At 41.5% G+C, this 15,129-nt stretch overlaps 1 protein-coding gene and 1 long non-coding RNA gene across 2 annotated transcripts in view; both read left to right on the top strand.

Moving 5' to 3' along the window:
- The first annotated feature begins 39 nt into the window (after window positions 1-39).
- LOC128853208 (uncharacterized) lies at window positions 40-2,635 on the top strand. Its single transcript, XR_008451525.1, has 3 exons — window positions 40-116; window positions 338-415; window positions 2,053-2,635. It is a non-coding gene; the product is annotated as an uncharacterized LOC128853208 (long non-coding RNA).
- A 3,076-nt stretch (window positions 2,636-5,711) lies between these two features.
- The window catches only part of LOC104060681 (transmembrane 9 superfamily member 2), a 28,766-nt gene continuing 19,348 nt past the window's right edge, over window positions 5,712-15,129 (top strand). Inside the window, exons 1-7 of the mRNA XM_009562506.2 lie at window positions 5,712-5,920; window positions 6,796-6,863; window positions 8,184-8,277; window positions 9,987-10,114; window positions 10,333-10,462; window positions 11,497-11,624; window positions 13,989-14,100. Coding sequence (XP_009560801.2) covers window positions 5,804-5,920; window positions 6,796-6,863; window positions 8,184-8,277; window positions 9,987-10,114; window positions 10,333-10,462; window positions 11,497-11,624; window positions 13,989-14,100 — 777 coding nt within the window. The 5' untranslated portion in view covers window positions 5,712-5,803. The remainder of the gene's footprint in view (window positions 5,921-6,795; window positions 6,864-8,183; window positions 8,278-9,986; window positions 10,115-10,332; window positions 10,463-11,496; window positions 11,625-13,988; window positions 14,101-15,129) is intronic.

Below are 15,129 nucleotides of genomic sequence, written 5' to 3'. Positions count from 1 at the left end.
ACCCGGATGCAGGCGAGCCCGGCAGGGGGCGGGCGCGGCGCGGGTGTCGCGCAGTCGGGGCGAGCCGCGAGGAGCGGGCGGCGGTGCTTGCTGTGCGCGGCGGGCCGTCGGCTGCGGTGAGAGCGAAATCACTCGTGGCTGGGGCGGTTATCATTGGGGAAGGGTCTGTGCGGAGGGTCAGAGAATCATAGAATCACTAGGCTGGAAAAGATCTCTTAGATCATTGAGTCTAACCATTCCTGTCTGCCACTAAACCAGGGTCAAACTCTCAGCCATGTGAGAAACAAAGAATCATGTAAATCCTCAAAGAACGTTTATTCCTTTCTTTTTTTTTTAGGTTATCCAACCATATCTGGAGACTACCTTCAGGTTATCTCCTGACTTACAATAGCTGCATCTTACAAGACAACTAAGGGTATTCATAAATTCTCACAGCCCTAGGACAGGTTCTCTCTTGACTTAAAACAGCTGCATCTTACAAGACAGATTTATAGGACAAGATAATTAAACATACAAACCAGCTGCAACAAAACTTATCAATTAATTCTCACAGCCACAACTGGCTTCAGGCGGTTTTAGTTTAATTAATAAGGACCTGACAGTACCCCTTCCTCGGAGGCTTAGGCTGAAATAACTGTCATTTAAAATGAAATATGTTGGTAACATAAACTTTTGTGTCTGCTTAACTCTGTTAGTTATATCTTAAGTTCAGCTGCAGGTATTTCCTGCAAGGACAAAGTCTGTGCATACAAAATTGGCTAAGTTTTCATAATTAGAACTTGTCAATTATCTAAACTGGAATTAATCAGTCAACAAGGCCTATTTTCTTAGAGTCAACCAGTCAAATCACCACTCAAGTCTTTTGATACAAAACCAGAAATGGATTTTTCTGTTCCTTTCTTAAAAACTAAGTGACAAAACCAGAAGGGAAGCTCTGATCATGGGTTCTGTGTGGTTTTGGACAGGGTCGCTATTTTGCAAGTCTGACTCCATTTATTACCTTTTATAAAGATTCCAGCACCACAATGAACTTGGCACCTGGAAACTGGGAGCCAGGACCTGTAAATACACCCATTCCTACTCCTTAAGAAGGGCCCCAGAAGGCTCCCTTAGCGTTGATTTCTACAGGATGCAAAAGCCAAGGAATTGAAAGTTTCAGGATTTCATGTAGCTCCTGACTCATCTGTGTGAGTGAAGGAACTGCCAAATTGTATCACAAGTAAATTATTTAATATGCCTGGTTCCCATGCTGAAATCTCACTAAGATTAACCAGAGGACTTAAAACAGAACCTCAATGGAATCCCCTCATCCCAGGTTTGAGTAACTGGATGCCAACTGCCAGTCCCTCCCTGTTCCTGGGAATTTGCAGTGCTGAGGGATGTCTGCCGGGTCTTAGAAGCTGGTCTCCAGAGGTGCTCCATGTTCCTGTACTGCACCAGGTCCCCTGGTGGCTTTTCAAAGGCCATCCATGCTGCACAGTAGGCAGGGGAGCCTGGTACCAAGGAAGGTACTGGTACTGTCCATACCAGTCTTTTCCCTGCAGACACCATAGCATCCATTCCTTGAGTAGTCCCTACAGCGAACCTGCTAGGAGTTAAAGGGCAAAACCCAGTACTTTTCCCAAGTGTACCTACTGCCCTTCTGACTCCTTCCCATACCATTAGTTGTACCAGGGTTATGCAGGGGTAGGAGGGGATAGGGTGGGGTTGAAGTGATTAGAAACAGTGATGTGGTTTCCTAGGCATTGTTGTGTTTTAAGTGTCATAGGAGACAAAGAATATGGTCCACCAGCACGTTACCTTATGGTACCATGGGATGGACATTGCCCAACTCCTCTCTTGACTTCTGTTCTCCCTTCTGTTCTGTTGGTACCCTGCAGAACATCATTTCTGGGAGGTGCCAAAGAGTCCATAGACTACTCAGTACCATTACTGTCGCAGAGCTGTGCAAACATTGCATCCTGATAAGAGAATATCAGACCTCTACTCTTATCTTCAGTTTTTCAGTCTCCTCTGTTCAGACACTGATATTCAAACTGTTCTTTGTTTTAGGGAAAGCAGAAGGCAATATTGCTTCAGACAACCTCATAGATCTGCTCAGAATACAAAAGAAGAAGATAGCTCTCAAACACTGCTCTAGACTGTAGTACATATTTAAAGATGATCACCGTTCCCACATAGATGCTAAGAGTTTCCGGGTGCTGTTACTGTGTGTGGGAAAAGGGAAAGATGACCTTCGGTAACAAAGTGGGAGGGCACTGCTTGAGATAAGAATGCAGCTGCCAAAGAACAGCATAGCTAGATACTCATCCGATTATCACATGAAAAAAACATTCAACTTCTAGTTTCAATACAGAAGATTTTAAACCTCAGAGCCTCCCTGGAACAGAGAGTGAACAATAAAGTCCTGTAAGAAACATGCTAAAAATAGTCTCCATCTATGTGTGAAATCTCTGTGTGCTTCCATGACCTCCAGTAGGGTGTTTGCTGGCTGCCTCCCAAGTAATTGGAAAGATAAGCAAATGCAAACTGAAATCTCTTTTTCTTCTTCTGATTAAAAGAGGAAAATATTCCATGGGTAGCTCCAGGCTTCATTTTATTAACATTCTGTTAACACATACTTTACATGTAGCTAAGTCGGATTAGCCTGAACGTAATTACATTTGAAACAGCATTTGAACATAACTGCTGTTAACTCAATTAGGGCCAAATTCTTCTTATCCTTTGTCCTAAAAAATGTCTTCATCAGGTTTCTGATATAACCTTAGTTCCATCTACACCACAAGCTAGAACAGTATTTTACTGTATTACTCTACACAGTTTATGTGTGGTCTTCTCCACATTCAGCAAGACAGATCTTTTTCATAGAGGATTAAAAGACATATAATTCTTCTAGTTCTTTCCCCTCCCCTATTTTTTTTTTTTACTTTTTTACTTTTTTGTAAGTTTGAATTTTTGTAGAAGAACTACAGGGAACAAACTGCAGTCTGAATGGAAACAAATCCCGCTTATGCTTCATTGAGTAAGAAGTTCAAGGCTAAAGAGCCGTGACAGTTTCTTTTGCATATGATCTCTCAACTTTGAATTTTCTGATAGGATATTAAGATAGTAATAAGAGGTCCTAATACTGGCCCCTACAGAATAGATAGATAGGTGGGCAAAGAGGCCAGGAAAACTCCACCAACATTTATACGGAAGGTGGTTGCTGTCTAACTAGCATAGATACACTTGCCCTTACATTATCACAGTTAGAAAACTTTCCTTACATTTTTAAGAGTAGAAGAAATGTCATAAAGTATGTTACTTACAATTCCACATACATATAAACTGATCTCTTTGTGCCTTTTTATTGATAACTATAAAAGTGAGCCCACCAGACAGAAGATGTGAACAACATGCCGTAACGGTAACATTTTATGATTTTTTTTGTGGTAGCTTTCACCTAATATGTCACTCTCTTGAATGAATCCTATGATGTTTAACAATGTAGTTGAATTTATGCTACAAATTTGTTTATACAGAGGCCAGTACTTTGGATCTCCTTTGTACCATACTGCAAATTTTCATCAAATGTTTTAGCCTTTTACCAACTTCATCAGTCTCTGGGTTTAAACTGGATAAAGGGTTCAGGAGGGCTGGGGAATGAGGACTAATGAATACATAAATAATCTGCTCACGGAAGATTCATTCAGACTGACTAAAAAAGAGAATGTAATTCCCTCTAGATAGATAGTCAAAAAATAATAACCGAAAAGATCAGTTTAATACTTTGATGACAAAGTGCAATTTTCCAGTCAGCTGTCAGTTGATAGGTATTTATAGAAATTCAGCATTTTCCCTCTCTAAAACTCATACTAGAGTGGATGACAGCAGAACAAAATAATTGTTTCTGGCACTGACTTTGTCAACTATGTCTAAACTGCAACTCCCTAACGTGCTTCTCCCAAATCACGTGTTTGGGATCTGATTGTGGCCTCTTTTGGTTTAGTAATACAAGGTGGATCACAAGTTCCTAAGACATAGATGGAGCTGCCTGAAATGAACATTCAGGTTTTTCAGGCTCAGATGCAAAGACACAAAATAAGCAGTTATAATGCACCCTTTATTCTTTCTCCTTTTGCCTGGCACTGTCCTGTGGTAAGGATAAGTCACCAGTGATTGATGAGTTCTGTAAAATTGTTGGACATGGTGAGAATAATGCAAATGTAATGTCACATATTGGAAACCAGAGTGGCAACATCTTGCCTAAATGGAAAATATAGAGAGGAAGATGGAGGTGTTGTCTCCCTGGGATTGACAGCAATGTTTACTGCAATGTCTTAGAAAGCAGTATCTGTGTTGCCACGACAGCATGGAGCTGGGCTTGGAGCCATCACTTGAATTTGCCCCATTTCTGGCAGTTTTTGCAGCTGTCCCTAGGTGCTACACCTGCCGTTGCCACCTGAACGAGCAAGGCTGGAGCTTGGCATCACGTTTGTGGCACCACTGTGGCTGCATTGAAGGAAGGAGCTATGGGACACCATGAGCTGGTGGGTATCCCACTGCTGTTGGCTGCAAACACCACAAGCTGCTGAACCAGACATCAAAAAAACCATCAAACAGAACTCTTAAAAGTTGTAGGGTTGCAGATAAAGGTTGCAATACAAAATCTTGCATATCCACCGCTATTTTCTGAGCTGGTAAAATCCAGTTTAAGTCTTTCTCTGCTATGCTGGGGCGTAAAAACTGAAAGACATTCTAATATGAGTCACCACAGGGGAATCACAGAATGCCATGTTGGAAGGGACTCAAGGATCATCCGGTCCAAACTTTTTTAGGTAACACATAGTTTAAATGAGATGGCCCAGCACCCTGTCAAGCTGAGCCTTAAAAATGTCCAGTGTAGAGGAATCCACCGCTTCCTTGGGGAGACTACTGGTTGACAGGAGCCAGCAATGTGTGTTCGCAGCCCAGGGGGCCAACTGTATCCTGGGATGCATCAAAAGAAATGTGGCCAGCAGGGCAAGGGAGGGGATTCTGTCCCTCTGCTCCCCTCTAGTGAGACCTCATCTGGAGTCTTCTGTCCAGTTCTGGAATCCTCAATGTAAAGAGATGGAGCTGTTGGAATGGGTCCAGATGAGGCTACAAAGATGATCAGAGGGCTGGAGCACCTTCCATAGAGGACAGGCTGAGAGAGCTGGGGTTGTTCAGCCTGGAGAAGAGAAGGGTCCAAGGAGATCTTATAGTGACCTTTAAGCACCTGAAGGGGCTGCAGGAAAGCTGGGAACAGACTGTTTACAAGGACATGGAGGGATAAGACACAGGGCAATGGCTTTAAATTGGAGGGGGGGAAGATTTAAATTAGACATTAGGAAGAAATTCTTCACCACGAGGGCGGTGAGACCCTGGCACAGGTTGCCCAGAGAAGCTGTAGCTGCCCCATCCCTGAGGGTGTCCAAGGTTGGATGGGGCTGTGAGCAGCCTGGTCTGTGGAAGGTGTCCCTGCCCATGGCAGGGGCGGCACTGGATGGGCTTTGGGGTCCCTTCCAACCCAAACCATTCTAGCATTATTCTAACGTTCATAGAATCATAGAATAGTTTGGGTTCAACTGTTCTCATGTGAAACACCCCCTTAGCGCACCGAGCAGAGCGCGGTAGGCACGGCTGAAGCCCCGCCCTGCCTCAAGATGGCGCCCGGCGCCTCACACACACACACCCTCCCGCGCAGGCGCCGCCGCGCGTGACACCGCCTCCTTCAGGCGCTGCCGAGGCAGTCGCGGCCGCCGCCTCGGCCGATGCTGCCTTCGTTCTTTCGCGCGGGAAGATGAGGCTGCTGGCGGCCGGCTTCTTGCTGGCGGCCCCTCTCTGTGCCGCCTTCTACCTGCCCGGCTTGGCGCCCGTCAGCTTCTGCGAGGAGGGCGAGGAGAGCGAGGGCTGCAAGGTGAGGCCCGGGCAGGGTCCGGCTTCTGCCCTCGGGGGTTCTGGGCTGGAACCCGCCCTCTGCGCCCTGAGGTGCTCAGGCACGCCGGGAGGGTCGTGAAATCATGGGAAGGTGCAGGGTAGAAGGGACCCTAAAGCCCATCCATTTCCACCGCTTGCCATGGGCAGGGACACCCCCCACAGACCAGGCTGCTCACAGCCCTATCCAGCCTGCCCTTGGACACCTCCTGGGATGGGGCAGCCACAGCTTCTCGGGGTGACCTAGGCCGGGGCCTCGCTACTCTCATAGCGAAGAATTTCTTCCTAATGTCTAATCTATATCTCCCTCCCTCCCCCCCCCCCCCCTTTTCGCCCTTCTCCAATTTAAAGCCGTTCCCCCTCATCCTGTCACTCCATGTCCTTGTAAACAGCCCCTCCCCAGCTTTTCTGCAGCCCCTTCAGGTACTGGCAGCTGCTCGAAGGTCTCCTCAAAGCCTTCTCCAGGCTAAACAACCCCAGCTCTCTCAGCCTGTCCTCATAGCAGAGCTGCTCCAGCCCTCGCATCACCTTTGTAGCCTTCTCTGGACCTGATCCAACAGTTCCATATCCTTATGTTTCCTGGGGTTTCCAGAGCTGGGCATAGGACTCTAGGTGGGATCTCTTGAGAGTGGAGCAGAGGGGGCAGAATCCCCTTCCTCGCCCTCCTGGCCACGCTTCTTTTGATGCAGCCCTGCTACATCAGCAGCCCTCAGGGCTGTTGGAGGCTGTAGTGACCCCACTGTGCATGGTGAGCTCCCAAATGTGCCACAGCTCTTACCTGCCAGCCACACATTCTGTGTTGGCCGCACCTTCGTTTTTACAAGTCTGTATTTTCTTACTTTTACTTCCCTGTTTCAGTCACTGATTGAGCTCTTTGTGAACAGACTGGACTCGGTTGAATCAGTTCTCCCATATGAATATGATGCGTAAGTACATTTCAACAGGCTTCTGCGAGCCTTTGGAAAGGCTGCTTTCTATCCTCAGTATGGTGATGAAACTCCCCATAGAGTATGCCTTGTTCTGCTGGCTGCTGTTGTGGATGGAGGGGTGGAAGAATAAATGAAGTTTTCCGCGTCTGGAATGAGGTACAAGAGGGTGGAAAGGATGAAGGCCACACCTGTGCCTCTGGATCATCCTCTGTTATTGTTGAAAGACAAGATTGCTGGGTTTTTAGTGTGTGCGTTTTTTTGAGCTGAATACTAGATTTAGTGTTGAAATTCTGATATGATTGGAGGTTCTTCCTGGTAGTCAAATCTAGGAAAGCAGGAGCTTTGCATTCCTTGTTCTTGGCAGATAAAAGAAATTACAAGAAAAGTCATTGTTATTTTTCCCTTTTCCACCAATGCCTTGTATCTAATTCTTGATTTATTTATTTTTTATTTTGATTCTGATCTGTGAAAACTGTTACCTGCTTTGGCAGATATTTGTAGGCCTACTAAGGAATGATACACAGTGTGATTTGCAGTCTTGCTGTTGGGCTCAGAGAAAAGAGAAGCTTACAGGTATTGTAGGGCTTGTCTTGTGCAGTGCAGTGGTAGTAGCAAGATGAAAGACTACCTTGAAAAGCCCGTAGTGTCTCTGTTTGTATTAAACTTTATGGAAGCCAGTGCTTTTAGGATCACTTCTTGAGAAAAACTGCTTATTCCCCAAAGATAAGCAATTTTTTTTCCCTGTAATTTACCAATGTTTAAATAACAGAGATCTGGAATGGTTATGTTCTCTTTTCCATTTTCAGCTGTTTCAGACTGTATGTAGTTGAAAAGAATTGATGAATGGCATTTGGCACATGAATATTTAAAGCACTTCCCTTTTTTAGACTATGTTTCATGTTAAATACTATTGACATAAAGATTATTGTAGAGAAGAAGGCGTGGTTGCTTTTTTGAAACTTCTTTTGCAAAAGAAATGAACAGTCTGTACTGCAGTCTTTTTTTTTCCTAATATAAAACATTTTCTTGTTTTAAATTCCTGTTTGAAAAGGGTGCTTGAACTAAGCATCATGCATTTCGTTAAAGATACTTCAGCTGTGATATATCTTGGTTGAATTTGATAGAAAAATATTTCTATGTAATATACGGCAAATTTCTTTGCAGAGGCTCTCAAATGTTTACTAGCAGTGGTTGACTTGCCAAAAGAGGCATGAAAACTGTCATGTGAAGGATATAATTTAAGAAGTTGATTTAGGCTGATATTTACAGTTATATGTCAAGTAAAAATTAAAGGTAATCTTTTCAACTTTTTTCCAGTTTTGACTTCTGTCAAGACACGGAAGAGAAAAGACCCTCAGAAAATCTTGGACAAGTGCTATTTGGGGAGAGAATAGCATCGTCTCCGTATAAGGTTATTTTATCCCTTGAAGTTCATCCTGTTTAAGTTTGCTAGCTGTTTGCTATTTACAAATCTATAGACATAGCTGAAGATTTGATGATTGTTTGATTATTTATTTTTCTAGACATGATCTTTATAATATTTATGTAATAAGACCAAAACCCTTCCCATCCCCACTGCAAAGGCATTTTAGGGTGCCTAATTAAAATATAAAGATTAACTTGTGATCATTCTTCTTTTCTGTTCCTCTGTGATAAAGATGTCCAGAAACTATATCTTGAGCACTTCGTTAACAGCTGGGTGTGTAATGAGTTAGGAGATCTGAAATCATTAGGTTGTTTAAATGTAATGTTGAAGGCTGTAAACTGGTGACCTGTGAACTGCTTTGTATACTTGGTTGTACTGTTAGGCAGCTTCCAGAGCAGAAAGGGAAAGTCAAGTTAGGGCTCACTTCCAGCTGTTCCCTACTTGTACACACTTAAGATCTGTTGTTTAAACCCAAGTTTTTCATTGTGGATGCACTTGTTCTATATAATAAATGTATAGAAGTATTTTGTAGATTAGATGTGTGGTATTTTTCTGTATCATGCCCTGCATTAGCAGTGACCAAATGTAGCATCTCTATAAACCTGTCCAATCAACTTGGGAAAAATATTAGCAGTAAAAGAGATGTGATCAAACACTGGCACTAAACGCTTGAAAGCTGTATGTTGTTCAAGTGTAGCTTCTAGAATTGGATTTGTTGGCAAAATTGAAAACTGGGCTATTTTGTGTGTGAGGGTTGCTAGATAATCCAAATCCCTGTGAGAAAAAGGCAGCAGTTTCCAAATCTACTGCTGCTCAGTCATTAGGGGCTTGGTCATTAGGGACTCGGTCACATTTTTCTGTAGGACTGTTGAGGAGGTGGTGCTTCCTCCCATATGTAAGATGCTCCTAGAAGTCTTTTTTTATCTTTGACTCTCTTCAGTTAATGTAAGTCTTACAACTACTGGCCATAAGAAGGTTTTATATACTTAGTCTAATGGGTCATTTGGGCTGGATTCCCATTTATTAGATGAGGTATTATAACAATTGCTTGTTTGAAATGGCTGTATACCATAGTAGTTAGAAAAGGCCTTGTTATTGATTAGCACTTAGGCCTTGATAATGTTAAAGTTTTCTGTCATGTTGTAAGTATGCTAGCTCCATTAACAGGTAAATCCTAGCGAGGTTGGAAGACAAGCTTGATAAACAAATATGAGCATGTTTCTCATAGGTCGTGTCTGCACTTGAAGCCTAGATGCTGCGCAAGTTGTTACATTTTTGGAAACCTTGTCTAGTGACTTAATTGTTGTGGGCAAATGTAGCCGAAAGTAAACTTTCAAAAAGGATGTAGTTAAGTCTGGTTTAGCAAATGATGAACTTACCAAAATAAACAAAGTGGTAAAAGGAAAAAGCCTTGCCATTTCTACTATTTTTCAGATTCCAGACCTCAAGTTTTATTTGGAGGTAGTTTATTTGGGCTAATGAAGAGATTTTTAGCAGTATAAATGAGGGTTATTGCTGCTGGATATACATAATCCTAGAATTTAAGTTAAAGGTGTTGTATAGGTAATTCTGGATTTAGAGACTTGTATAGCAAGGAGATGAAGTATCTCAAAGACCTCTTTACGTGAGAAAATGTCTCTAAAGGATTTTTGAAGCAAAACTGAAATTACTGTTTTTGCTTGCTTTTTTAACAGTTCACCTTTAAAAAGCAAGAAACATGCAAGAAGGTTTGTACAAGATCATATGACCCAGGAAACAGTGCTGATAAAACCAAACTGGCTTTTTTGAAGAAAGGGATGCAGCTGAATTATCAGCATCACTGGTGAGTTGTGTGCTTGAGGTTGGGTTTGAGGTTTTATTTGCTCCTTTTTTTCATTGTTATCTGTGTTCCAAGTGGTTGCTTTCTTCTTTCTGTGTGACAGTTGTCCTGTACTGTGTCTTGTGGGCACTAGTGAAAACTGTGCATTACCTGAATGTTAAAAGTCAATTTGAACTAAGGTGCATCCCTTTCTGAGGACATGTTCTTTGATTTCTGTGTAGGATTATTGATAACATGCCAGTAACATGGTGCTATGATGTGGAAGATGGACAAAAATACTGCAATCCAGGATTCCCCATAGGATGTTTTGTTACTCCAGATGGTAGAGTTAAAGACGCTTGTGTTATAAATGTAAGTGGTGGAACTTTTTTTTCATTACTATAGCAGGTGTAATTTCATTTACAGTTTTGTTTTTAAGCTTTCTTTTCCTGAAAAAGAACAGCTATCCTTTTAAATGTGGCTAATGTTCACAACGTGGGCATTGACAAAGCTCAGTGCCGCCTCTGTGTCCAGCATTTCGCTGATACAATTGTCCAAAAAATGTTTATGTAGTTCTTTTGAACAATGCAGATATGGCTATAAAATAACTGTATTGGTGTCTAAAAGCCTTAGAAAATTGATTTGGTTTTGAAATTCCACATGTATCCATCCTTGTACCTATTCATTCTTTGTCCATACTGTATTTGCATGCAAGGACCTTTCCTTATAAATGTCAGATAGAAGTGTTCTAGTGAAGACCTAGAAATGTGCACGGTGTTCTAGTTGCGAAAGTTGTCTAGCACAATTTGCAAGTTAAATGTGTCAGGAGTTTTCCAGATGGCTGGAAGATAACACACAGCTGTGACAGGGAAGGAATTATATTGACAACAATTTGAAATATGTTAGTCATCCTAGGAGTTCCATGGTGAACTAGTGCAGTTACAGGTAATAGTGATACAGTTCTATCCCTCCTGGGGTGAGGGACCAGACTGCTCTGACAGTGAGGAGAGAACTCTGCTGTGACTCTGCTCTGCCATGTGACTTACTGCTTCTATGCAGTGCACTCAATTTTTTGTGTTCAGCAGATCTGATGCTTATTGGAGGCAAAGCATTTGCCGTGCATGTTCATTTACTCTCTGCAGTCGCCTTCTAACTTCATTAGGCTCTCTAGACTATTGAATATGGTCTGTGAATGGAATAACCTGTTCTAGTTAGGTGTTCAACTCTATTACTTTTTATGTGAGGTTGTTTTTATGTTAAGTTGATACTGGTGTATGTTGTGTTGGAAGCTGTCTGGTATGCAGAAAATTGTTGTAGAAAAGTCAGCAGTCTCGTTTTAGAGTTCTTGACTCCTTGCCGCCCTCTCCTGTTGAAATTTCTCAATCTCTTGATGATGTTTTTTGTAGTCAGAGTTTAACAAGAAGAACACTTTCTACCTCTTCAACCACGTTGACATAACGATTATGTACCATAGTGGGAAGGATGAAAACTGGCCTGGTGCAAGACTGGTGATGGCGAGACTGAGACCGCAAAGGTAATTGTGCGTTAAAGGAGCGGTTTCTACTAGTGATGAGAAGGAACAGTGGTTGCAAGCTTAAAAGATGATACTTAGTGTCACTGAGTTCTGAGGATCTGGTTATTCTGAATTCTTACAGAGCTCCAGTGTACTGGTTCAGGGCTGGAAATGTATTTACAAAGGACAGTTCCACAGTTGTCATTTAACTTTGATTAGAAAATATTCCCCAAAGTCCTTTCTGATTGGAAAACTTCTCCTGCAGACCCTTAGAACCTGACACAAATGATTGTTGTTGATTTGGATCTGGGTGTGCATTACTTTCTTTTAAAAGACATGTTTTCAGATATACTGAGAAACATTCTTTAATTGAGTGAGGGTTTCCCATGTCATCTTTTATTGCTGCGTTGCCTCCCAAATGTATGATGTATGAATGTGCGGTATTTAGTATCTGTACAAGTGTACCTTTTCTCCTTTGTTGGTTTTGATACTGAGGCATAGGTGAAATATCAGGTTAATGCTGGTATTCAGAACATCAAAAGATGGTGACTAATTTTCTAAGACAGCTAACTTATTTTCTTAAACAGTAGCTTCTGCATTTCTGTGTTGACCAGAGAGGAGGTGTAACACTTCAGAGATCAGAAACAGACTGAAGGCGTTGCTTTGGCCTCTTGTCGGTCTGTGCACAGTTCATTTGAAAACTGCAGTCTGTTTATAAGATTTCAAAGGCGATGGTTTTTTTAGCTAAATTCTTCCCTCTTTTCTACAGAGATTTAAGTACATTCTTAAATTACACTACCACAGTTTTCTTAGGTGGTACAGACATGTATGGTAAAACATGACTCAAGTATACTTTACTTTTCTTTCTGTTGCGATGGAATGATGTGCTTTTAGTAAATTATACTTGCTTTGCAAGTTTATTCCTTCCATTTATCTCTACTCTGTGATGATTGCAAGAAGATTCTACCGACCTTCTCCATTTTCCATTTAACACTTCATCAGTTGCGTCCTGAGTGGCTGAAAGATGAGAATGTTTCAACAGTAATGCGGACCACAAGGGGGCACCGTTAGGTTGCGCATAACCTTGATTCTGTCATTCTCTGATCTGATGTTTTGCTTGATGCTTTGCTTCAACCTTGATGCTCTCCTGGTGAGGCAGGAGTATCTGTAGTTGGAGCACCGTAGGCCTTTCATGGAAATTTGTTATCTCGTGGCTTGGCTTAGTTCTTGATGTGTAATAATGTATGTGAGGTAGAATTGTTTCTCTAAATTGGGTAAATACAACTTGCCCAAGACGTGCGAGAGGAAAGCTATTTTCCAGTGTTAGAGGAGATACAAAGGAGTGAATTCAAGCAAACCTTAAGGTTTCTTTTAATTCGTGCTTCTATAGCTGCAGTGTTTGTAAGGTGAAACCAGCAAAAAGTTTGCATGTTTGAACTTCAGAACGTAGAATGTTGTTCTGGATTGTTCTGTATTTTTCAGAGTTCACAAGTCTGAGAGGTGAAATTAAACTATTTGTATAGGAATGGAAAACAGAAAGGTTTCCATGGTCATTTCTTTTGCTCTGGTGTAGAAAAATAATAGGAATTAAAAAAAGACACTCTCAAATCCACCGAAGTAAAATACGATAAACACCCGTCTCTGTATGAAACTTGAAGGAAGGTGATAACCTGTGGGGATTGCCAAGAAATACTCTGTCTTCCTTACTGACAAGCACACACTGATGTTAAGTCCCTTACTGATAATGCAGCCTTGTTAAAAAGTGGAAAGGAGATATGATGGTAATTTTAATATAAAATGCTTCTCTACCATCTTACCAAGGTAAGATCTCCAGACTTCACAGCGTGGTTAACTGTCAGTATTTTAGCTTAGAACTGGGACTTCATTCTGATCAATAAACCACATCTCACGATCTTTCAGATGTCTGCGGTTCTTGTCTCCCACATACGTAGGAAACAACTTCACATATAATGTTCTCAGATGCCTAGAAGTGTGAACTGACATTACCTGAATGTAGGGTGGGAATCCAAGATCCAAATCACTGGGTTGCTTTCTGTGGAGTTTTTAGCTCTCACAGAAATATTGTTCAATTTTGGTGTGGCTTTAGGGCAGTTACAGAAATTCTGAATAATGACACATAATTATATACATGGTTTTATTTTTCTCCAGTTATCTCTAGCTACAAACATAAGTATTAACAAAAATAAATTTTAAGATGTTTGACCTTTGTTGGCAGAAGAGCAGGAAAGCAAGTTCTCAAAGAAGTTGAATAGCTGGTACAAAATGATCTACACAGCTCTCCTTGTTTTAATTGCCTTATAAAAGAATTTGAGGAAATTCATCCTGTAGATCATATACAATTATATTTATTTATTTTCCCTTTAGCTACAAACACACGGATGAGAACAACTTAAGTTGTGAAGGTCCACCTATGGAGATTCCTGGAGAATTCACCAATAAACTGAACTTGATCTACACTTACTCTGTGACATTTGAAGTAAGTATTGAAGCTGTTACATGAATGTGTAATTCCCCAGAAAAATGAAATCAAAACAACTGGGTAATTTACTATAACTGGATTAAAGCAGTGCAAATTCCATACGTATAGTTTTGTGAAGCTATTTTCTATTACCCTGGTTTAAGTAACTCTTTGAATGCTTAAATAAAGGCTGGGTTTTTTGCCCTATTTTATTACTAACAGAAAGGCAGTAGACTGAATAAATGCAATAATTGTCTTCTTTGAAGTGTGCTCTGTGTATTCAGAGTTCAGTGAGTATACAGAGAGTCTCATGTAGAAGAAGTGTTTATAAATACTTGGAGATGCTTTTTTGTTGTGTTGATTTTTGCATACTGTAAAGCTCTTTTTTCTAGTGAAGTTGCAAGGTTTGTCTCATTTGGTATGGCTTTTGTGTTATTCACTTGCTGGTTTTGAGTTGGAGGCCATTTATCTTTAGGGTTAATACTCTTTTTTACTAAGAAATTAGTTTACTAATACTCTCATGCTTTATTCAGCCTGTTATAACTTAGACTGGAGGAAATTAGGCTTTCTTGCTGCTGGGACTTAACCCCGGCATGGAAAGCGAGCCTCCTGTGGGGGTGAGAATAATTTGGTTCAAGCTACTTCAAACCTTGGTTCCAGTCTGTCCTGAAAGCATGGTGGTTCTTCTGATGTAAGACACCCATCTTTCAGAGCTTGGCTTGAGACCACCAGCTTATTTTGTGTAGGCAGTCAAACAGCCGTCATATGGTAACAGCTTTCATTCTACCAAATTGAATTTGATTTGAACCAGTGACCTTGAGGTGCAAGGCTCTGTATCCTGTTACTTTTCCCTTGAGACACTGCATCCTCCTTAGACTCTCAAATTTTACTACAGGAATGAGCCTCCTGTCTGTTAACATTTGTGTTGAGATCTTGATGATAAATTGCAATTTAAAATTGCAATGTGAACTTTGTCCGTTTTTTCACACAGTGTGTTAGTCATTTGGGCTACCGTCTCCCTTTTCCTCGGGAGCAGAGCAGTTAAGG

The sequence above is a fragment of the Cuculus canorus genome, chromosome 10 (genome assembly GCF_017976375.1).
Source record: "Cuculus canorus isolate bCucCan1 chromosome 10, bCucCan1.pri, whole genome shotgun sequence".
NCBI lineage: Eukaryota > Metazoa > Chordata > Aves > Cuculiformes > Cuculidae > Cuculus > Cuculus canorus.
This window is presented reverse-complemented; position numbering and strand designations above follow the sequence as displayed.